At 47.4% G+C, this 23,859-nt stretch overlaps 2 protein-coding genes across 3 annotated transcripts in view; one reads left to right on the forward strand and one right to left on the reverse strand.

Moving 5' to 3' along the window:
- Window positions 1-480: 480 nt before the first annotated feature.
- The window catches only part of LOC310880178 (NAD-dependent glycerol dehydrogenase-like), a 42,176-nt gene continuing 18,797 nt past the window's right edge, over window positions 481-23,859 (forward strand). Inside the window, exons 1-5 of one of the 2 annotated variants that reach the window (XM_083795608.1) lie at window positions 481-1,389; window positions 13,594-13,753; window positions 15,491-15,582; window positions 16,596-16,828; window positions 23,482-23,718. In XM_083795608.1, the coding sequence (XP_083651734.1) occupies window positions 1,377-1,389; window positions 13,594-13,753; window positions 15,491-15,582; window positions 16,596-16,828; window positions 23,482-23,718 (735 nt within the window). In that variant the 5' untranslated portion in view covers window positions 481-1,376. Of the gene's footprint in view, window positions 1,390-9,034; window positions 9,167-13,593; window positions 13,754-15,490; window positions 15,583-16,595; window positions 16,829-23,481; window positions 23,719-23,859 lie in introns of those variants that run through there. The other variant, XM_083795609.1, reaches the window with a different exon arrangement.
- Window positions 1,383-7,132, reverse strand: LOC310880179 (2-epi-5-epi-valiolone synthase-like). The gene is made up of 5 exons (XM_083795610.1): window positions 6,909-7,132; window positions 4,840-5,473; window positions 3,410-3,643; window positions 2,474-2,726; window positions 1,383-1,806 (listed from the first exon to the last, which is right to left on the reverse strand). Exons 1-5 carry the CDS (start codon window positions 7,115-7,117, stop codon window positions 1,706-1,708), a joined length of 1,431 nt encoding a protein of 476 aa, XP_083651736.1. The 5' UTR covers window positions 7,118-7,132; the 3' UTR covers window positions 1,383-1,705.

The raw sequence follows: 23,859 nt of genomic DNA on the forward strand, positions 1-23,859 counted from the left end.
GTGAGAAATGGCCCTTCCAGCTCCCGGAGAGGGGGAAAGCCACTCATGAGCATACTCAGGTGGTCACCATAAGCCTGGAGAGGAGCTACCAGAGCTACCAGTCTGCGGTCCCAGGTCAGCTCCGAGAGGTGACTGGCACCGGGTTGGGCTGAGGCACGGGGACCTCCCCTCCGGGGTGTCACATCGCATTGTCCCTAGGCTCTGCTGACCTGGGGCTCTTCCATATGCCTAAAAAATGTAGATCCTTGTCTTCTGTTGTGCCATCCCTTTCTGTGCTAGCAACAGTCTGCAGTACGGACACAACGTCACTGGGAGCCTTTGGAGAAGGGTGGGAAGGCTTTCCACAAACTTCTAGGCCCATGTTCTCCAGGCTCAAGAGGAAAAGAGATTCATCGTACGTCTCTATTCCTCACTCCAGTGTCTTGAGCACATGTACACACACACGCACACGTGCTGTGGTTAGCAATGGAATAATTATTTTTAAAGTTTCCTAGTTTTAATAGCTTTTATTACTTCAGCAAAACAGAACCCAGCACATCAGCACAAACCGGTATGATACAAGAAAACAAACAAAAAATAATGCTGTAAATAATTCAAAGGCAGTTTGTTGACTGTGATTCCTTTGATTCAGCCTCCAGGGAGAAGGACGACATTGCCTTTATGTTTTTCAGTCACCATCTGATATCTAACCTGTCCTGTGCCTGTCAGCATCCCAAGAGGTGTCACTGAGGCGGCAGGAGGCGATGAAATGGCTGTGAGCCCCCTGGTTTCTCCATTTCCCAGCTGGCCTCACCGACCTGGGAGCCCTGAGGTGGGGAGGGAGCAGCCCAGCAACGGGAGGCTCCTGGAGGCCCACCATGAAGGGGAGCCCAGGGGCTTCCTGCTGCTCCAGCCTGAAGCTCAACCTGGTTCACAGGCAACGCTTGGTGCAAATGGTACCATTTTTGTCACACCAGCGGCTTGTAGGGGATGTGCAGTAAAGCCACCGCTGTAGACTTCAGCAGCACCATGAGGCCTGACAGCACATCAGGGCGATTGTAAGGGCTGCCAAGGGACAGCCAGTCCTGTGTTGCAGCAGGGGCCATCTGCTGGTCTGGGACGGCCTGAGGCGGCCTGCTGCTGCTGTTCCCCTGTGCTGAGAGCAAAGGCCGACAGCTGTTTCTTTTTCTTGCTAATTTGAATGAACTGAGAATGCGAGAAGTACTCAGGGTGCCAAAACCAACGAGGGAGATATCCCTCTGAAATATTTTATATAGTGTGGAGATTTTATGAGGTGATATCAAGATGCTTCTTCCCTGTGGTCTGTAGGCCGTACACCTGCCGACCTGAGGGGCCCAACGAGCAGCGATGGGAAAACTCTGTGCAGGACCACGGAGATGGATGAACCAGGTGAGTGAACAAACACTGCCCACCTCCCACCTAAGGAGACGTGAGCTCGCTAACACCTACAGCGGATGGTTTTGCTGCTGAGTGGTCCCTGTGTGAGCACAGTGTTACTCTAACAAGTTCCCTTCCAGCTAGAGCAACCAAAAGAGGTAAACTGGGTCAGACACCAGTGTTGTTCTTGCTCCCTGCAGCTCTGGAGTTTTCATGGGTTCGCAGGTGCTGCTGTGTTTATTCTGTTTAAATTCAGTCCTGCCTGCTCGCTTATGATGTTGAACAGCTCCACACACAAGGGCAGGACCTCGGCCAGGCCTCACGGCTCTCAGAGGGCAGCTGGCCCTTCCTCCAGTGCCGTCCTGCAGTCCCTGACCCACAGCTCGTACGCTCTTTCCAGGGTCTCCTCGCTGGTGTCATTGAAAATGTCTGTAAAATAAGACCTGCAGTTAGCTGGGCATCCAGGGAAGTTTTTCACAGCTGATTCACTAGGGGGAGAGCAGCTCCTCCAAACAGTTTGCAAGAGCCTGACTTCTTGTGAGTGCGTAGAGACTGAAGCTTAATGGAAACAGTCTGGATATTGATGTAAGAGAGGGCAACCTCGTCCCATGTATTGCTTCTGGTTTAGTGGTTTTGTTATTTCGTTGTTTTTAATATCTTATAGGTAAGAATGTTTCACCCGAGACACTGGACAGTTATTATTTAGTTTTCCAGTATCAGTTCTAGGCACGCTAAATCCCTTTTGCCAAGGACTATTTAAGAACTATTCTCAAGTATAACAAAGGAATTATTTTTCTCTTCCGACCCTGTTGCTATGTCTGCCCCAGCACTGCATTTAGACCGTCAGTTTGTGAACATGTCTGCCACGTGCACCGGGCAGTCACGCAATGCACGGGGTCTCGGTCCTTAACCGAGCTCAGGTGGCTGCGTGCTGGCAGAGGGCCCTGCCTCTCTACAGGCTTGTTGAGAAGTTAAGAGAGGCGTAATGCGTATTAGAGCCTCAGGACACGCTCTCCAGCATGTCACTGTGCTGGGATGTCTGCTACCCCATTGTGTGCCCACCCCGGGGTGTCCCTGGTGCTCCTCGCCGCCGTACCTGCCACGCCGAGGCCGGTGGGCAGCGGCATGCGGGGCAGCCCCCCGCTGTGCTTCAGGCGCTCCCTCAGGGCTGTCTTGATGAGGGCCCAGCTGCAGCCGCCGTGCCAGATGGGCAGCTCCAGGCCCCGCATGCACTGGATGATCTGCTCCTTCTCGCCGGCGCTGAGGAGCCCCCGCGCATGGGCCACGTACGTCATGAAGGCCATGTCTATGTTCACGGCTTCGCCGTGCATCAGCGATGGCAAAACCCTCTGAAACAGAGCAAGGGTGGGTGGGGGAAAAGGATTGGGTTGACAAATAGGAAGCTAGTTGTTATTTTTCTAAAAGTACTTGTGACAATTAACATTCATCTCAGTGGTAGAAGTACACATATGCTGGATCTTAGCGTCTTGTGATTTATGGGTCGCAGGGGATGGTCTCTTTTACAAGTGATTAATGGCATACAAAATGTCCCATAGGGATCTAGGTTCTAATTCTACTCCCATTGAAATCACTGATGAAGAGCACAATAGGATGGAGAGGACAGCTCTGAATTTTGCATAAGATCTGGTCCTCCCCCTTCAGTCCTCAGCAGCAACTTTCCCCCAGTGATACAGGCTGTGGTCTCCATGCCTTTACACTGTTACAGTTTGAGCTGGTGATTTCCAGTGCCTCCACTGAAATCTGGTCACCTCTGTGCTTTGGTAATTGCCCAGCAAGAAGCTGCAACAATTTCCTGAATAGGAAACACGGATGGGGGTGTGGGGGAAATGGGGCAGGGGAAGGCATCTCTTTAGCCACCAGGACCAGGTTGGGTGCATTGGGTGCTCTGGGGTAGCTTGCATTCACTTCAGCTCAACTCTTTTTGCACAAAGTTTTCATGTTGCTATTTGAGCACCTCTTTTAATTATTTATTTATTAAACAAGGTATTGCAGTCTAAAGTCTGTCACTCACCATTTCCAGTTCTGGGCTTATAAGGTGACCAAAATCCACCAGTCTGTCCAGGTCGTCCTCCCAGAGGTTGGGAGCCAGCTCTTCCAGCATGGTTTCGATGGCAATCCTGGTGGTTTGCAGTGCAGCATCGCCGTGGTCAGCAGGGCCACTGCAAGACTGGAACTTGGTGTCCAGCAGGTATTTCCCGTGGCTCTTGAGCAGGTCAAAGAGCCCTTTGTGTTTCATGAGTGCCATCTAGGATAAAGAACCGAAGAGGTAATTAAAGATAGCTATGTGATTCCTGTATTTGCTGCTGAAAATTGAACGTTTTGATAGAGTGGACTATAGTGCTGTGTTGTATGCTAGCAGGAGTACCTGCATGTTTGAAACAAGGGCAAATTCTACCTGTACTACCTGAAACAGTATTTCTGTAGCCACAGTTCCTGCCAGCATGCATATGGGACTGTGGGAACAGGGAGGATATGCTGGTTTGGTGAATATTCAGCAGGTCTCTATGAATGTGTCGCAGTGGTGTCATGTGAGTTTTTGGCTATGGTAAGTGGAGAAGTTTGCAAAAAGGGTGTGGAAATGGTAAAATGTCAGAGTTGTGTGGGAGCACTGCTGGGCAAGTTCGCTTGCTCCTGCACAACCTCCAGGCGGTTCCGGCTGGATGGTGGACATCCCCAGGTCAACTCTCCTCTAATTCTTGCAATTGCTCTTTGGGGAAGAGAAACTGGGAAAGTACTGCAATACAGAGAATATGAGGGTTCAGAAGGGGTTTCATGATTATAAGTATGTGATCTTTCACCCTCTGACTCTGGCATTAGACCCCTCCTGCAGTGGGAAGCAGCGGCCAGCGGGTTTCCCGGTGCCTGCCAGAAACTTTCAGATATCCTGGGGACTTCCCACTGTGCAAGCACTGAAAAAACTACAGATGAACTCATATTTAATACACTTGAATAGCTTGAACTCTACTTTATCAAAAGTTTTCAAAGCTCTTCAAGCACAGAACCATTTACCATGCACTTCCCAGGTAATTTTAGAAGTAGAATTTTTCTCGCAGGAGATTGATTGACCACACTTGACATACCCCCCGAGGTAGGTGCAAATGATCTTGCAGATTATTAATCCCCAGTATAATGAGCCTGGAATTGTCTGCCAGCAGCTCTTGTAAGTGTGCTACGGATCTTTCTCTTCCTTCCATGGTTGTGCATCTGTGTCTGGCCTTGAGTTGTGGTGTTTACTCTGCAGAGTTAGCACGAGGCACTGTGTGTGTGTAAGGGATATTCTAACAAATTTGGCAGCTGTAAAAACTTACGTGTAGACTCAATGACAGTTACAAGTCCCCATGCAGCCTTAGTGACCCACCCTTGTGTCCATAGTGCTGTGGGTGCTGATGGACACCTTACCAATACTTCAGGTTTAAAAACTGCAGTTGCAAAAGCTCCTACCTTTAAAATTTCGCCAAGGCCGTTGGAGATGTGTCGCCGAGGGATGCTCTGAATGAAGGACCTGTCCAGGAAACTAGCTACGGGGGGAGTGTAGCCCCCGAGCTTGTTCTTGCACTGGAGGAAATTCACCCCGTTCTTTGCTCCCACGCTGGCATCAACGTAGGAGAGGAGGGTGGTTGGGACGCGAATGTAAGGCGTGCGTCTCCTGTAGAGGGACGCAGCCAGTCCCACGATGTCCAGGCAGACACCGCCTCCGATGGCAATGATGGGCTCTGTTCGCCTGTCGATGCTGAAGTTCTGCACTTCTTGCAGGATGTTCAAGACCAGGTCCATGGATTTCGTTTCTTCGGTGGTTGGCAGGGCGAGGATTTTGTGCTGAACGTCATTCTCTTCAAAGAACTGCCTGACTTTGGAGCCATAAAGTTCATCAACGACTTCATCTATGACAATGAAGCGCCTCAGCCTCTTTTTGCCGCTAGTGGCTAGCTCGAGCTGCTGGGGGTCAGTGATGTGACCCCAGAGGAGAGTGGTGTTAGAGGGATCCAGAATATCGTACGTTTCTACCACTTTGTAGCAAAAATAGATGGGAGCTTCGATTGTCCAGGAAATCCCACTTTTGGAGACACATTCACCTCTGGAGGGGATCGGAAAACATTGGTTTGAAATCATTATCCTCCTCTTTTGTACTCTGCACATCTGGACTAGTTTAAGGAGGTGGCCAGGGGTGGGGAACATGTGGGGTCTGTGCCTGTGTGCCGCAAAGGTGCGGGGCTGCCAAGTTCTTAGTGAAAAACCAAAAGGCTGAACTTCTGCATGGCAATGGTAACACAGAACCAGAAGGACTGGGAAATAAACCATTTCCCTTCCAGTTTACCCATTTGTCAAAGCAGCAGAAAACCCCAGACCAATAATTTCAGTTTCCCAGAAGGTAGTGGGGAAGCGATTCTCAATTTTTTCAAAGAGCTTCCGAAGGAAACATCCTCTCCCTTGTAGATTTGGTGATAAGAGTTGATTTATTCCTGTCTACCTCCCCCCACACACGTGCAGAACTCCAAACAAAATATTATCTCCTATATATCTGTAAGAGTGGGTCAACGTATCTCAAAATAAATATGATAGAAACAGGAAATACACCCTGGTAGGGACAGAAAGGGACTTAAGAGTTGGGAAAGATTTCCATACTGCAGTTTTAATGGAAAAAAAAGCCCATGAAATTAACACGTAGTATCTATTGATAACAGTGAAGAACATAGCCCTGCAACCTAGTTATTACTTCTGCTGCTGGGAAGAGGGAGCCAGGGAAAAAACAGGAGGGTTTTTAGTTTGTTGTGAATCCGGAAAGGACATGGAAAGGAAAAGGAGGAAAGAAAAAAGGACAGAATGAAACCGCAAAGTGTATTTTATATGAGACCTCATCTTAAGCTGCGGTTGGATAAAAATTGAAATTTTCTGTGAATATTTGGTTTGTTTTTTGAATGAGTTGATGGCTCTTTGGATAATCAGGTTTCTGTACATGCCCAATTTCTTTCCACATGCCTGACCTTCCCCTTAGAGGTCTAATAGGTGTGTCTCTGCTTTCTTTGACACTAAATTGCCTCTAAATCTGGCCCTAACTTTAAGTGTTAAAGAAAAATAGTGAAGATTTTTACCTTCCAAAAAGTTTCTTCTGGGCTTTTAAAATGCAGTGTTACTAAAAGCATCATCATGCACATTTTAATGCAGCAAACATATACACAAATGCTGTAATTTCACAGCATGTGCAACCATCTCCAGTACATGACCCTTAAGAGACAGCCTTCAGGAGTATCCACGTAAGTTGTTTAGTAGATTTAAGAACCTTTCCATCTACAGAAGTTTAGGTTTCAGATAAAATGGCCTCAGTAACTGAGCCAGTTCATGCCAAGAATGGCGCTTGTTTTGAAGCCCTTTCCATACTGGCATGCGCTTAGTGATGGATTTCAGCTGCAGCGGCTCACAGAGGGTTTGTCTGTCTGAAACGCGTCCCACAAGGGTGACAGCACTCTTTGGCTAGCCGGAGCCAAACAAGCAACATGGGCTCCTATACTTACATTTTGGCTTCAGAGAGAGTTATCTTGTCCTCACAGTCAGAAAGGGCTTCTCCTTTCTTGATCCTGCACCACGTGCTCTTGACTCGCACCAGCTGGAAGTCCGTGTGCCGGGGCTCCTCGGGCACGGCGGCCAGGGGCACGGGAGCAAAGCCCTCTTCTGACACCGGCATGTTCCCAGAAAGGAAAATCTCCTCGTGAAGAGAGCTCATGGAGCTGGGTGCCTTTGAGGTGCTTTTTAAAGTCTCCAGGTGACCAGGTGTTGGAAGGGGAGGTGGCGAGGAGACCAGTTACAAAACTGAGGTTATCTAATGGGGACGCAGGCTAGGGGTGGTAGGAGCATTTGAAGACATGTGCGGGCACTGGGCTGGGCTTGTATAATCAGCTAGTTTTGTAATGTTTAAGAAGTACAATAGGAGTGCATGAATTAACACCCAACATGATGCCCTACAGCAAATTTAAAGTTATGAAAACAATTTCTGTGGTTCTCAGTGCTGTTCAGGAACCTCCTTTGTTGCACTGAGCTCAGGCTGGGGCTCTGACCTGTTTTACGGCAGCGCAATGGGAGCAGGAGCACGGGGACAGGTTCAGCACTGGCCGGTCTGGGCTCACATTCCCAGTATTGCATCGAGAAATGGAATGATTCTTTTTGTTGCTTTCAGACTTTATTGTAGGTTTAAAAAAACAATCAGCAAGAGTTTGTCCCCCGAAGGGCTGTTTGGCTGGGGGGTGAGCTGAGTCTTGATTAGTTTGCCCAGCTTCCCGTGGGTCTATAAATGCCAAAGTGTCCCTACAAAGGAGCCATTTCAAAATCAGCAGTGTGGACTAGGTACCAGGGTCTGTTCTCTTCCTTATGATCTCACAGGGGGGCTCAACCCACCACACCAAATTCTCCCATGACGTGGCTCTCCGCGCCACGCACGGGGGAAGATCTTCCTTCAGTTTCACCAGCAGGGCCTGAAGATACAAACCCATCCTTGCCTTCTCCTTCGCCATTTCTCTGAAAGCTGCCCTTGTTCAGAACAAAGATCAGGATAACCGAAAACAGGCATAAAAGCAGACGTTGGTAAAAGTTGCTCCGCAAGAGACAAGTGCTAGCATTCAAGGCTTAGTTGCAGCCAAACCCATCTGGGAACCTAGATTTATCTCAGATTTCATTTTGGGAAAAAGCTACAGGAATAAACTCCTCTAAAGCCACGCAGTGCTGCCCTGGGAGGGCAGTAATGCCTAACATCCAGCTCTCGCTGCTGGCTCCGTCTCCAGATGGCAAAGTGCTTTCCGGAGGACAGGCTGTTATCCCCATTGTACAGAGGAGGAGATGGAGTCACCAAAAGAGGAGCAGCTTGCCCAAAGTCACCTCCAAAGCTAGTGGAGGGAGGCTTAGGTGGCATATTAAAGCTCTTAGCCTCACCAAATACTCATCTGAAATTTTAACTCCCAATCCAAACGCAGTTTGCATTGTTTTCCACGGGGGCCGCAGGTCTAATACAGCTGGCTGTTTACTAACTTACAGACTGGAATAATCTTAGGCATGCAGTGAGTTCGGTCTTCATCTTGTTTGTTTTGATTAATAGCAATCTACCGAGTGTTGGGACTTTGTTTGCTTTTCTTTTGCTCTTTTGTGCTGGCGTTTACTTATTTTCCATTTATACTTTCCCATTCTATTTTGGGGGCAGCAAAATGTCTTGTGTTGCACAAATATGGATGAACTGACTTTCCAATGCCCATCTGTTTGGCAACCTCATGTCCATGGGCCACTTTTAAATAAGCTGGGCTTCAAAGTCCTGGGGCTCCACACCTGATGGCTCAGCCGGGACGTGTCTTCTGTGCTATGTAACCAGGAGGTTACGAAATTGCTGAGTAGCTCCTTGGGAGCCAGCAGCTTCCCAAGGTCCGGATGTGAATATTGCTCTTACATAAAGTGCAGGCACCGAAAGTTTTTTTTGTTTTTTTTTTTTTTCCTCCCCCCATTTCTCATGTCAGACACTGTTGGATCTCACCGCTGCCCGCGCCCTGGGCGGGGGCCAGCAGCAGCAGCTGGCACGGGCACAGCCCCAGCCCGGGGCCACCCTCCCCGCGCAGCCTCTCCCTGGGCTGGGGCTGTGCCTGGTCCTCGTGTGCCACACTGCGTCGTGCTGAGGAGCGGGACCCCTCGCCAGACACCCGAGCACCGCAGCGCTACGGCCAGCAACCCCGCGGCAGCATCCTCTGGGTTGGGGACGAGAGGCTTCATGCATTATCCTGCAGGTAACCTCCCCTGAGTGAGTAATTTCGGATGCTTGTTTTACACAAGTTTTTTCTGCAGCTTGCTGTGATAGCTGTGTATGCCTGGCATGGCACACACAGCGAGAGGCTTGCTGTCTCGTTTGGCTGTTTTCTAAAATCAACAACTGCGCGTGGGAATCTGGGCTGCCCTGAACGCAGAGACTTTGTTCTCTCGCAGCCGGATCTGAAGCCCATCAAAGCTGTCAGAAGGCTCCCCTCAGCGCCTTGGGCTTTGGAGCCGACTGGCAGCGTGTACCACTGCCCACACAGCACCCTTCGTTGTATATGAAAATAAAGGGATGCTTTGCATGTCCTCTGCTGGTGATTCCAGAGCCTCCCTGCTGCGGGTGCTCAGCTTGTCCACCTCTTTTCTAGTGCCGGAGCCCATAGAAAATGTGTCAGCTGGTGTGGGTTTCCTTGCCTTCCCCTCGAGTTCAGGCAGAGTTTAGCACCTTGGCTCCTGCTCCTGCAGCCTCCCTGCACCGGCTGCTTCCTCTCCCTCCTCCTCCTCATCCTCCTGCTCCACCCCAAAGCCACCACCTCGCCCCGTGCTGTCACTGCAGGTTTTGTGCTGAGACCAAGCTGATAAACGCAGCTGATGCTGGATGGCTCTGCTCAGGACCGTCAGTTAAATGGGCATACATTTGGGTCTGGTCCATGCTGCCTGCCCTGCCTGGGCAACAGCACCTCTGAGGTGTGTTCACACACTAAGACAAAGTGGTGAGCATCGTGCTAAGCTATTACTGATGCCTGAGGGGCTTTGGTAAACATGACAGCTGGAGCTGGTTGGGAAGATTTGATTAGACTTCCGATTCCAGGGTTTCAAGAGATTTCCTACTGTTTAGTGCTAAGCATCTCCTGCCAAAGTGCTCGGCTCCCGAGGTGGTCGGTGGAGCAGCTTCAGTGCTCTGCCCTGCGGGGGGAACTTTGGAAGCCAATGCTGGGGCTCCAGAATTGATCTAGAGACTGGAAGGTGACGTGAGGATGGCCCCAAATGGGAAACAAAGGCTCAATCCCACATCTGTGGATGTGGCATATTTGCTTTGTTTTTGCCAAATCCATTCTGACTTTTTATTTGTTTCTCTCCATGCCTTCTTCTGGACAGCCCCCTGCAAACAGCACCATGTCCTCCCCTTCCCTGGCTGAGCTCTCCCCCGCCCAAAAAAATGACATCTAAACCCATGTTCAATGCCACTTGTGAAGTAGCAGGATTTTCTTTTCTTTCCTATATGCATGGAAAAGATGATGCTCAATTAGATGGGAAGGGGAAAGCCACGTCTGTTCATAGACAGAGGCGTGGGGAGGCAACCAGGGAACACGATTTAGTGCTTAGGGTGGTTCAGCTGCTTTCCTAGGGCTGCGCAAAACCATGCGCTGAAGATGAAGGGCTTTTCCCAGAGTTACACAGGGAAAAAAAAAAAAAAAAAAAGTAGTTGCATAAATTTTCCTTCACTTAGTGCTCAGAGCCCTGAGTGCAGCCTGGCCGAAACTGGCAGGCAGCCCCGGCCTCTGCTCTGACTTGTCGGACCCTTGCATAAAGGAAGGCAATTCTGACCTCTGCCGTTGGCCCAAAGCACCATCTGGGCTGTAAAAAAAAAAAAAAAAAAAAAAGGGCAAAAAGCCCAACCACAGACATCGCTTCTTGAAACCATTGTATAATCCCCGATGTGGAGTTGACTTTGGCACGCGCCGCGTGTTCCCTCTCTCTGCGAGCACGTCCTGGCGCTCGCGGGGGGTGTTATAACACAGGTTACAAAACAGCTGGAGGTGTCTCTTCCGCCCCTCGCTGAGTGGCAGGGCATCCTTGTCTGTTACTCATCCAGGAGTAGAACATGTTTATTACTATAAACATGCTTTTTTTTTTTTTTTTTTTGCCCACCCGCGCTACATTAGCAAAAAGCCTGGGAGTGCTTGGCAGGGCGGATGATGGAGAAGGCAGCTCCCGACATCTGGCATCTCGCAGGCCCAGAGTGCGAGCCCCAGAGGCTGGGGAAGTGGTGGAAACGTTCCCAAAAGGCACGGCGCCGTCGCACGACACATAGCTGGGCTGAGGGGGTCTGCTGAAGCCAGCGAGCTAGCAAGGTCTGGGGAGGGCTGGTTATTTCTGTGCTCATAGTTATAAAAATGCGGAAAGAGGTGTGAGCCGCCCCTGATGGTGAGATACCTCCGTGAGCTGTAAGTCAGGGGCTGCTGTATCTATCCTAAATCTGCCTTCTCTCTGTGTCAGGCTGGGCTACTAGCAGGGGCGCGATGCTGTCTATATGACCTCCAAGTCTGCTCCGTTCTGGCAGTTCCCCTGTAAAAGGAGCATGTATTTTGTGTTCGTTGTCTGCTTTCATGTTGTTTCTGATTTGGGTAATGAAAATGGGTGCAGTTGTCCCAGAAGGCAACAGCGTTGTCATCTCAGTAGCTACAGAAAGCTGAGATAGCTCTGAGAAACAGACCTTTGGGGAGGTTTAGACCTTTCCCTATTCCCAAAGACTTGATTTTATTCACATGGTGCATCTTAATACCAGGGGAAGAAGCACTTCCCAGCGGCTGGAAGCCCTGGTGCTCGTTTGGTGTGGGGCTGTCTGCTGAACTTACCTTCAGCGTGATGTACAGAGGGGCTGTAGAAGAAGGCACCCAAAGTGCTCACAGCCATAACAAGAGGATGTGGAGCTGCTCCATGTATCCATCTCGGATTTACTCCCTGAAACACTCTGCCAGAGGAGACAGTAAAAAAAGAATAAAAGGCACCCTTCTGTCATGCTGCCCCTTGGCTAGAAGCTAACACCAGCTCATCAGCAAGGCTGCGTTAGGCCGCCAGTCAGCAGCAGTGTTGATGAGTGGCATTTTGAGCAGATAGGAAAGAAATGGAAAAGAGAGAAGTCAGAGGCATATATCTATCTCCATTTTGGAGTCTGATCCTTTAATGGTCTGATTAAAAGCAGTTCCTAAAATCTGCTGTCGCATTTGCCTTTGTGCAACGTTTCACAGCAGTGGGCTGTGGGGGTTGCGGGCGTGAGGGGATGCTCTGATGTCCCCTGTGGCTTCACGCCGGGGCTCTGCCAGGAGGCCGTGGGGTGGCCGTGTGCCTTGTGCCATGTCCCACCAAAACCCATCCTGGGACAGGGACACGGTGCCTGCAGCAGCAGCCCCGCACGGTCAGAGCTTTGCTCCACAGCTGCTGGGCTAGCCCGGGCCAGTCCTCCAGAGGAAACATGTCCTTGGTTGTGACTCTTCGGCACTTAGTTTTCAAGCAGCATTTTTTTTTTGTTTTTAATCATGGGGAATAAAATCCTGCCTGGGGCAGCCTGCTCCACCCCGGTGTGCTCAGCGCCTGCTGGCCTTGTGTCCCCGATCTGCCCTAGCTGCTGCTTCCATAGCCAGCATGTGCTCTTGCAGTTGAGGACTGGAGAGGTTTTCTGACCCGCATCTCGCTCTGTGTGGCTACAGCTCACCAGGATCCATCGTTGCCTTGCTGCTTTGTGCTGCCCTGGGATTTCTGGGGTCTCAGGGCCACGGGCAGCATTGCTTTTGTCCCTACATCAGGCTGGTCTTGATCCTGGAGATGTTTCCCCAGGCTTTGAAATGCTGATATGTTGTTGTGTGGTGCGTAATTGTTTCTCTCTATCTGAATAATTAACTTTTGGCAGGGTGTGAAAAGATGCTGTTGGGTTCAAGCATCGTTAGCTGTCTGTGCCGTGAGAAACGAAGGTTCAGGGTGTGGTGTGCCCACCATGAGCTGCTGTGGAAGGTTGAAGGCAAGAGGGTTAAAAGGTTGCTTTCCTGCCAGGGTGTTTCCTACATCACCTACACAAAATAATGTGTTGTAGAATATCTTGATTTCACACCATCATGGATTGGGCACTAGAAACTTTTATTTGGGTATTTGTCAGTTCGTCTGCCGTAGGACAGGTGTAATTTTATTTTGGGCATGAGCACCACAGGTTGTTCTTCGGATCCTGTGCGCAGCGGGCACGGGCACCCCCTTGGCACGCAGGAGCGGCGCTCCCTCCTTCCTGCCAAGCTGGAGGTGCCCTGGCCTGGCAGGAGCTGGTGCTTCTGCAGGGGCGGTCTGAGAAGTGCTGCGAGTTCTCCAAGAAAAACATAACCTGGAGGAGCTGGTTCCATGTGCAGCTGTTCCGTGTTCGACGTTTGTCTCAGTGCCTCAGAAATGAAAAACTTGTGTTTTTGAAATACTTGTTTCCTCTCAGAAGAGGATCAGCAGTGGGGACAAAAGGGAGAAAGCAGAAGAGAGAAATGAATTAGAAGTATTTATGTTTTCTCAGTTTGAGAAAATCCCATGATTGTTTTCATATTCCTTCAAAAACCTGTATTTGCATGAAAAAAAAAAAAACAACATTGGGAGGGATGTCTAAATTTCTGCTGATTTGAAAAGTTATGAAATCATTGTTCTATTTTTTTTTTCCCATTTCAGAAACACCAGCTGGGCTTATTGCTGAGAACCTTCTCAAAGCCAAAGAAATAGCTCTCAATGACTCTCGTGTTCCCACACAGCTCAGGAATTACTTACAGAAAGCTCTTGATGTTGCCGTTGGGCTAGACACTTACCCGGATGCGATGGCAGCTTCAAAGAGGTACGGATCCCTTCTGAAACCTCGTGCTTTTCTCCTGCGATCGCACGGATGCGTTCCTAGCCCGCCTGCTCAGGATGTGCCACATTGTGGGGGACGGAGGAAGGCAGAGGAGTGAGAGCTGCCGGCACATAAATATATATATATATATATGTATTTACATATATATATACTGGTGCACACACGGGCGTGTGTGTCTGAGGGCACCCAAGGCCTGGAGGAGAGGAGGTGTGAACAAAAAGTCTAGCTCTACATTTTGTGAGGTGTTTCACCAGACGAGTGCTAACTGTGGCGACGTCTGTGTTGCACCGAATTCTTGGGAAAACAAGCAAGCCAGCCTCCACAAGGGGCTGGCTGGAAATCTCGGAGATTGAACCCCCGGGTCGAACCGGTGCTGGGATAAACAAAGGATGAAGGAAACCTGCATCAGGACCTCTGGATCCACCCTATAATAACGGTCTTTAAATGCAGCTTTTATCTCCAAGTGCTCAACAAACATTAATTAATCTGCTAACTAAATTACTCTGGTAACTAAACTAATTAATTAAACTAATTTAAGGTATCATTAATTCAGAAGTCCAACTGATACCCTCATTATTCTTTTTTTTTTTTTTTTTGCTACAGTATATTACCCAGCCATGTGGGGTCTGCTAAACAATCCCCATTTATCAGCGTACATTTTGATATGTGGAAAAAGCCAGTTCTGTCTCAAATTGACAATGTGTAAACTGTTCCAGGCTGTGGAGTACAGGGAGGCTGAGCGTTCGTTCTGTTGCTGAAATAATAGCTGATAGTTGTTTGACTTACGCTTGCTGTATGATAATAGCTATACATTATCTTATTAAAGTTGTTAAAGCATTTGTGAGGGGCAGAAAAGAGGTTATATGAAATGTTCTACTCTTTAAGTCTTGGATTATCTGAGTGTGGCTGACACGGGTTATGAATTCTTTCTCATTTTACTGGTGAGTGGTGGGGGGAGAAGAGGGAGAGGAAAAAAAAGCTCAAACGACTCTAAATTCTGGCCTGCAGAACTATCACCAGCCATTTCTGGTGGTTACTTTCTTCGGATACGGTGATCTAATCTGTCTGGAGGCTATGGACTTCTTCCAGTCATCTATTTATTTCCCCCTGTAATAAGCAGCATCTCACTTCAGCCAGACTTGTCTCAGGCTTGGGTGCTGTGAAATAGCATCTGGAGGTACCATGCTTTTCTTGGCAGTTTGGGAGGAAAGAGTTTTTTTTTATTATTTTTGTCTTGCAGAAAATTCAAGATTTTCATCTCTAGCCCCATTCTGCAATGAACACTTTTTTTGTTGTTGTTGGAAAAAAACCCACAAAACCAAACAAAAAACAGCCAGGGAAGCTGGAGCTGTTTACTCTGAAACAGCAAATGGACTCCTGCTTTGGACCAACTGGAAACGGAAAGATTTGTGTGTGAACAGTGGGGAACACTCGTCCTTGGCCCCACAGCCTCTGCTTGCCAAGCCCCTATGGCTGGTGCATCTGCCAGCGCCAAGATGGGCCCAGGAGCTAGGGGCCATGGCCAGGCTGCTTTTGCTTGTTGCTAATCCAGGGGGTCCTAGGATTGTAATTCAGTGATACTTATGATGCCTCTGGGCTGATTTTATGTTCATGCACAGGGATACTTTTTCCAGGTCTTTCCTCTTTGTTGCTGTTTTTTCTGTGAGATATTCAGATTTTGGTTGTCCCCATAATGTTGAAATTTCTTCCTTTTTCCAGAAAAATGTCACCTGGCCATGACTCAGGGGATGCCGGAGGAACCAAAAGTGGAGCTGGGCTGCAGCAAGAGCACACTTCTAGCTGTTTGAATGGCAAGTTGGTCAAACAAAATGATAAAATTACACTGTATTGTTGTAAACGAGGTTCATCATATGCTAGCCCGTCTTAGTGGGGATAGGATGAATGCTGTGGATATACTCAGAAGATGTGCAAAATTATTTTAAAAGAGAGATGGGATCTTCTTGCACGAATTCTCATTTTACATGAATTTTGTACTTCCCCATCCCATGCCTTTGTGCCTATGCACACATGCTCACGCACACGGTTGTGTGTGCTTTGTGTTCTTTGTCTCTCTAATTCATGGTACTGGCCCCATCCCTTACAGAGCAGCAACGAAATCCTTCTCTTCACTGCAGGAAGGGGGAAACTCTGTGGGCTATGTTTTGGTGCTGCCTGGTAGGGGTTATGTGCTTTAGCAATGGAGGTGGTCTGTGGCCGAGCACTGTACCTTTTTGAGTAGCAATACTTAGCCCTGGATTCCAATATAAAGCTTATTATACTAAATCTATTCCTAGATTCATTCTTCCCAGATGTTCCCATCTTTTGAGTAATATATCATCGCAGTGAAGTACTCTTATAATGTATTACACTAATACATTGTTCGAAGGACACCACTGATGATAAATTTCTTAAATGATGGTGCTGTCTAGGGATAATGACTCTAAGAGCAAATGCAAGGTAATGTAGTGATTTTTTTAAACCAGGTTCCAGAAAGAATATGGAGACATCTTAAAGCCATTTTCATATGGGGGGAATGTTAAAATATGCAATATTTCAAGCACTATTTAACAAGCACTTGAACAATAGCAGCATTGATGATAAAGGTTCTACATTTCAAACCAGTCCCTCTATTCTGTTGTCTTTTAGCTGGATTTTAGATGAAATTTTGTCAGATTCTGTTGTTAAACCCTTATCTGAAAGTGTTTTAAGGTGTGATTTTTTTTTTTAAATGATCACTTAAAAGGTACATCTAATTTTCATTGTGAACAAAGTACAGTCTTTCTTATGGATTTATTTTTAAATTTTTGTTCTTGTCTTTTAACAGGCCAAATTTTTGAGATGTTTATTCATATGATCAGAGCCAGGAAGATTTTATTAATTGGCAAGCTTAAAGGTTACAGTATCCTTGCTATCACAGAAGAATTGCCAGATGATGGCAAAATCTTTGCATGTGCAGAAGTGCCGTATCTCGGAGTGAACAGCCAAGAAGCATTTGATTATTCCTCAGATGGCAAAAAGATAAGCATGCGAGTGGGACCAATAGCTGACACTTTGGAGGTAAAGTCACTTGGAAAGGGAGTCTGGGAGCTCTTGTTCAGAGCAGATTAAAGAGTTTTGGGCAGATAGAGTCTGTCCTATTTCCTGCCCACAAAATGCTGGATGGTGACCCTAGTTTGCTCGCAAATATGTGAACACACTCTTGTACAGCAGTTAATTCTTATTCATGATAATGTGTGATGGGACAGCTCTGTCACACAAAATAGCTATTTTCCTTCTTAACTAAAATACTGAAGCTTTTTATCAGAGGAATCATGAGCTCTAAATTTAGGTCGGTATGCTACAAATGCAGAGTTTTACTGGACTTGGGAAGTTTTTGGATGAGGGTCTCTAATTCCAAACATAGCAAGCTGGCTGGATGTAACTGTGCCATGCAGGACCTGCCCTGGGAAGGACAGATTTCTCCTGATTTTCACAAGAATTGGAAAATCTCTGCAGAAGTCTGCAGTTCACCCACAGCCTGGCACTGTTTTGCCCCATTGGCAATACTGCAGGGAATTAGACCCTGGGCTTTTCACTTTCAGAGCAACGTGATCAGCTTCAGATGTGCAAACACATCAGCTAAATTTGTTTCATTCTGACCAGCGATTTTGTCCCAAGAACAAGAGAAGCTTATGGTTGCCAGCAGCTAGAGGAGTTTCATGTTTAATTACAGTTTATGGATCTCCATGATACTGCTGCAGGTCCAGCATGCTAAGAGGAGATGCCCATGCCAGGTTCATTAAACGCGTAGTCTTTCTATTATTAATGCAAACCAATTTGATCCAATTCCATCTTCAATCTGGAAGCGTCAGTGTGAGCTTGATTGTAATTTTGTTTGCATTAACAGGTACCATATTTGTTTCTAAAATGAAATGGCCAGGAGCTTTCTAAACTCTGGCTTCCATGACCTCCAAGTTTGGTAAGAAAGAAACAAAGAGCTGTGCCAAGTATATGAATAAACGAAACGTTACAGATCACCTGCAATGTGCAGCATTTAAAATCCCAGCTCCCTGCAGTGAGTGTGAAATTAATTGAATTGCTGTTGCTCTCTAGTGCCCATTCTGTGCAACTGACTTACTGTGACTGAATTAAAATATCTAGAGGCAGACAGAGTACATGCTGTGTAGAGATTAAAGAAGGGAGCAAAGACGTGAAAATTAAATCCTTAACACAGAATGTCGCAATTGATTTTGTATCCTCGGATTGCAAAGCGATGGCACATCCTGACCCCAGTTCTACAGGTACTCGGGGCTTGGAATAGCTCTTGGAGCTGAAGGGAATGGAGATGCTCGTGTTCAGTGGGTGAGACACCTGCACTGGGGACAGGTCTCTATGGCAGGATTTCTGCACTGGCCTCTGAGCTGTGTTGCTCGACCTGAGAGGTATTTTGTTTGGGACACTCAGGACTGTCATACTGGGCCTCTGGCTCTCTGGCCACAATGACTGTAAATGATGAAGGGACACATTTGGTGGCCTCTCTGGTGCCCTGGCATGCTCGGGTCACTGGGGTTTGCCTAGCTGGAGCAGGGCCAGCTTTATGGGAGTGCATGGAAGAAGCTCAGGCTGTGAACAAGTGCGCTGCCTTTTCCCTCCTAGAGAAGACCAGCTCAGGCTGGAGACCCAGTAGGCTTCCTGCATTTCCATGTGGGCATGCTGGGATGTGGCCATGTGGGATGAGTCTGTCTTGTGGGAGACGGGCTGGGGCTAGCACAGCTGAGCTCTTACAGCTCAGCTTCACGGAGGAGGTGGAAAATAACCATATTTCTGTCCCTCATTGTCTGCAAGCAGGCTGGTGTAGAGCAGAGATGGGTAAGAGTTGCTAAAGAGCATGGTGAGATTTTCTGCATCTCCTCAAATCTTTGCAACAGCGCAGGCTCCTGGGAGCAGAGTATTTGCCTTGTCACACTGGTGATTTTAAGGCACAAAAATGTGCCTCAGGCAGTGGGGTCATTGTGGCACCCGTGTGGCTCTGGCTCCTCCACCCATCACTGTGGATCTTCAGGGCTGTGAGGTAGGGGAGAGCAGTGCGAGCAGGCCACAGGTGCACCCTGACCAGGCTTTCTGAAGCCTCTCACAGCTCCTCTGCCTTAATGTGCAGGGCTGGCCAATTTCCCTGTCTCTTGTCCCAGATCAGAGCCAGCTGCAAAACATCTGGGATTTTGGGCAGCCAAAGGAAGCCAAATACCAGAGAGGAGCTGCAGAGCTCAGATACAGAGTAGGGTTCGTTTGGTACCTAAGGACATGATGGAAGAAAAACACCTCTCCTGAGTGTGGGGGAGGCATTGCACAAGCTAAGAGAGGTCCCTGCCAAAGGATGTAGCTCACGCACTCCACGGCACATGTCTCTGTGCCCAAAGACCACAGTAATCTTGACATCATCTTTTGAAATATGGAGTTGAGGGGAGCCTCTCCTTGGGTCCAGACTCTGATACAGGTGCTTTCAGGGGGCATTAGCTACCTTTTGAACGTGTGCTGGGCCACAGCGTTTAAAATCCTTTCCAAACAAGCTCCTTAAATCTGAAGTCTGTTGTGCTGTGTCTGAGTAACACGCCTTGCCCTGCATCAGCTGTTAGCAACAGGCCTGATCCTGCACCAAGTGCTTCCTCTAATTCCCAGAGGACTTTGAACAATGGATGCAAGCCTGAGACCACAGGGAATGTAAACTACCAGGAAATTATTCCCATCCGTGATTTCGATCCTTCCATTTTAAAATCAAAAACACAACGCAAAAAATAACACTGTGTTTGCAGCGGATTCTGCTGATTGCAGGTCATTGTGTAAGCATGCCGGGGGTTTCTTTTTTCTTTTTTCCCTCCTTTCACCAGACAGAATAGGTGAAGAGGTTGAGCTGCAGATCTCATTTCTCCTGTTTTGCTGCTTGTGAAGTCTGCCAACAGAATCCACCTTGACAAAGTCAAGGACTCTGCGTTTAATGTTGAACTGAGTGAATAAATTATGCATGAAATTGTGTCGGAGTCTCTAGTGTGCAGAATTGCTCCTTTTGATATGAAAGGTTAATTCAGAAAGGAGTCCAAAATAGCTGGAAATTGTGGGGATAAGTGGATAGTATTCACTGTTGTGAGCTGTTATTACTAGAAATTGCATTCCCTCTCTAGCTTCCCTAGAGATTTAGCTTTGCCGGTGAATATAAACTGTACTCAATAGAATAGCGTTTAGGAGTAACAAGAGTGTATGTCCACATACAGTAAAATATTCTAATGGTGTTTTAAAAGGAAGCTGTACTTTTTCATGTATTCTGTGTACCCTAAGGATGGATTGCTATTACATTTAGGTCAAGAACAAGGCATAGGGAAGGTAATAAGTTTTGAGTACATCTTTATTACAAATACGCTGACTGTATGATCCATTTCAAAGAAACTGGACAGTCTTTTTTTTTTCTGATTGAGTTTGTATATGCCTTATGAGAGAGTGTTGCCTCTGATCAGGACTGCAGTCGGGTTTTCTTTGAGCTCTGGCAGAAGATTCATTCATGTTTTTATTCAGGATGTCCTCTCCCTGGTCTTTTGCTGTAACTATCAGCAGTGTTGCTGTGTCCTCCTCATGCTTGCTTTTGGGGCATCTCTGCCGTGCAATGCAGTGCTACAAGGTTGTTTTGTTGTTGATGTTGTTTTTTTTCCAACCAAAAAGGATGTTAATGACTCACTGCAAGCAAAAGCATTAATTTTAGCCAAGTTTGCTCTGCGTTAAGAACTTCTCATTGCCATCTGTTACTGCCTATGATGCCTCTGTAGCAAGGAGCAGGGATTGCACTGTAAACATTCAGGAAATTAGTTTCAGCAGGATATTTTGCAGGCAGATTATTTCCTTCTGGATCTCAGCTTTCCTCACAGTTGGAGACCTTTGGGCTCTGCCTCTCTCCTAGCAAAGGACAGGCATTTCTAACGTGCTGTGAGGTCCCAGGTAGGGCCAGGCCCAGTCTGCTCAGTCACATGGGGAAGAAGAGGGTGGGCAGTCCCTCGTAAACCCCCTCATCCATTTTTGAGAGGGATGGCAGTGAGCTCTCCTGCTCTCTGATCATCTCTGCTGGTACTTCCAGCACTGAGCTCTGCAGCCAGAGCTGTCGGTAGGGCGGCTTCTTCCCTTTTTTCACTCTTTTCCTTGGTGCAGCAGAGGGTGCAGGCAATGAGGCATGCCTCCTGTGGAAACACGAAGCTCGAATGATGGCAGTATGGACTCCAAGGGAGTGATTCAGGCATTCCCTATAGGTGCCTAGTACTGCTTCTGCTACCCCTAAGACATCTGACTTTTCTATAAGCAGCTGGGGAATATGAAGTAGGATCTGTGGGGAGCTAAAATGGACCTATTTGCCTACATTTAGACACCTAAAGCCCACCCCCAGACTATCACAGCTCCTAGCAATGTCTTGTGAAGCTCTGCAAAGCACAAGGGAAGTAAGCAGGGTAGGAGCCTTCAAAGGGCTTGACAGAGCAATGAAAGGTGCCCAAGTGACCCTCATGGCTGGCCATTCCTCACTTGATGGACTGGCCAAAGAGAAACACCTTCCAGACGATGCCCTTGCACACACGGGCAGTGCAAGGACAGCACAGGCTCGTGCTGGGTGCACGCAGAGCACAGGCACCTTCCTGGGCTGAAAGCTGGGAAGCTGAAAGGTGGTTGTCTGTATCAGAAGTTAGATAAGAAGGAGATAAGCTGTCAGCAGGTAGATGGTACGGAAAGAGGGCTGAAACGAGAAGTCCAACTAATAATACTCAAAGAGCTGCACAACTCCATATGGACCTAATGAAGTTGATGCATAAAAGCGAGATTCTTTTTCATTAGGGAGCCATACCACAGAGCAGTAGTAACATATGTTCGGAGATGGCCACATCTGCTTCTGAATATCTGCCCCCTATCTCCTCCGCCCAGGAAGGTTACAAGTCAGAAAGTAGTGATAAGTCATGGTAATTGCTTGGCTTTGGCTTTGGCTCTTCTCTCTGGAGAATGAGACCTCTAATCTCTCTTCCTGACGGACTCCTCCTCCTCGCATCCATCTTCTGACCTTTCCTGAAGTAGCTACGTGGGGCAGATTGGGTGAATTGCAGAAACTTGGTATAAGATGCTCTTCCCCAGCAGCAAAAATGTTCCTGCTGCTTTCTGCCAGCACAGCCCAAGAGGGAACAAGGGCAAAATATTCTTACCAGTCATGAGATGAAAAGATGAATCCTAGGAAATCAGGTGTCCCAGCTTTTGCTACATTTATTATAAACCAGCGTATATATGGCCTTAAGGCATTCTTTCAACATACTGTTGTAGCAAAAAATGTCCTAAATATGGACTCATGAATGCTTTTGGCAGAGCTTCTGTGCTATCAAGCATCTGCAGTTAAGCGTGTCTATCCAGGATCTCAGGCAGGCTTAATTTCTTAACCACCAGCAAGCCCACAATGACACCAGTTTGCACAATAGAATAACTCACAGCTTGACTGATCCAATTCCTGCTATTTCCTCGTCTGAATGATGTGCTCTCTGCTTCAGAAAGGCTCCTGAAATCTCTGTTTGGGAGCCATCAGCCTCACTCCTGAAAGCAAATTAGTTTTTCATATATTCCGTTGCCATTTGTTATTGATGCTTTCTCTCATACATCTCAGGGGATCGCTCATCACTCATTGTGCACAATGTCTCCAAACACAAAAGGGAAATCTGGACGCAAGAAGTGCTGTTAAAAGTTGTGGTAGAAACAGTGAGTTCTGGAAAACATAATTGTTTCTCTTTTCACTTGAAATGCCAAGACTTGAAAGCATTTATGCTTGCCTGAGATAGGTGGATGAGCCGTTGTTTCATTGCAACGCACACAGATGCAGTTAAATAGTCCCAGATGGAATCTGAAATATTCCATAGCAGCCTCTTGGGCAGCGAGTGCATTAACTGCCACAGGAGAAGGCTGTAAAGGCTCCCATCTGGTCATCCATCAACACTTTTATACATTATCATCAGCAGCCTGCTTGGAGGGAAGGTGTGCCACATTTCTGAAAATCCAATTAGATGATAGCAGCCAGTTCTCTTTTATCCGCTGTTGCTGAGCCATCCAAAGCATTTTTTTAGATTAAAGAAACATAATTTTCCTTCACAGGAGCTGTGCTGCTTTATCTCTATCGTGACCCATTCTTTTATGTGCTTTATAATTCTATTATTAATTGGGATTTCAACCATTCGCCTGCTACTGAAGTGGGACTTGCCAGTCTGCAATTCCCAGGATCAGCCTTCCGCCTCTTTTCCCCAGAGGCTGTTACAATTGCCACTCTTTGGTTTGTTGATAGTTACTCCTGTGAGAAGAGAGAGCTCATTGCAGCAGTTCGGCTGCCGCAGGGTTTGATGTGAGTCCTCTCCCTTGCCTTGATGGTTCGATCCCCTTTGACTCTGGATGTGCAGGTGTTTCTGCTGTGCCTCCCAGCACCACAGGCTGTGATGAGCAGTCCTCTTTTGTATCCCAATTGTCTTTGAGAGGTTCAGAGGTTTGGGCACCAGGGTTGCTGAAGAATTGTTTGCGAAGCATGGAAAACTCTCAACATCTCCAGAAGTAATTCTAGCTATGTTATTTTAAAAGAGCAGGGTTCGTCTGATTTGAGTTCTTATATAAAGGACATTTTAATGGCAGGGCTTTCAAACTGCAGGTAAATAATTAGTGTTTTCTCCAATATCGTTTTTTCCCAGGCATTACATGCTGAGGATGAGCACTTTGATATGGTCTTTATTGATGCTGATCAAAGGAGTGCTGTTAACTACTACAGCTTTGTTATGGATAACCACTTGCTGAGAATGGATGGAGTGATCTGTGTAGAGAATACACTCATGAAAGGACAAGTCTACCTGGAGAACATATCTGAGGAAAATGTACTAGCTGTCAGAAAATTAAATACAGTGATTAATTCAGATCCTCGTGTTGAGCAGGTTAGTGCGATGCAATTGGTTAAGGTACCTGTGTTACCGTATCTGTGGGTTTTGCAACGTGCTCTTCAAAATGTTTCTTTTGTTGGTGCTATTATCCAAGGGACCTAAAAAGAACTCAAGTTTTATTATAATTCACCTTAC

This window comes from Anser anser (assembly GCF_964211835.1).
Source record: "Anser anser genome assembly, chromosome: 12".
Classification (NCBI taxonomy): Eukaryota; Metazoa; Chordata; class Aves; order Anseriformes; family Anatidae; genus Anser; species Anser anser.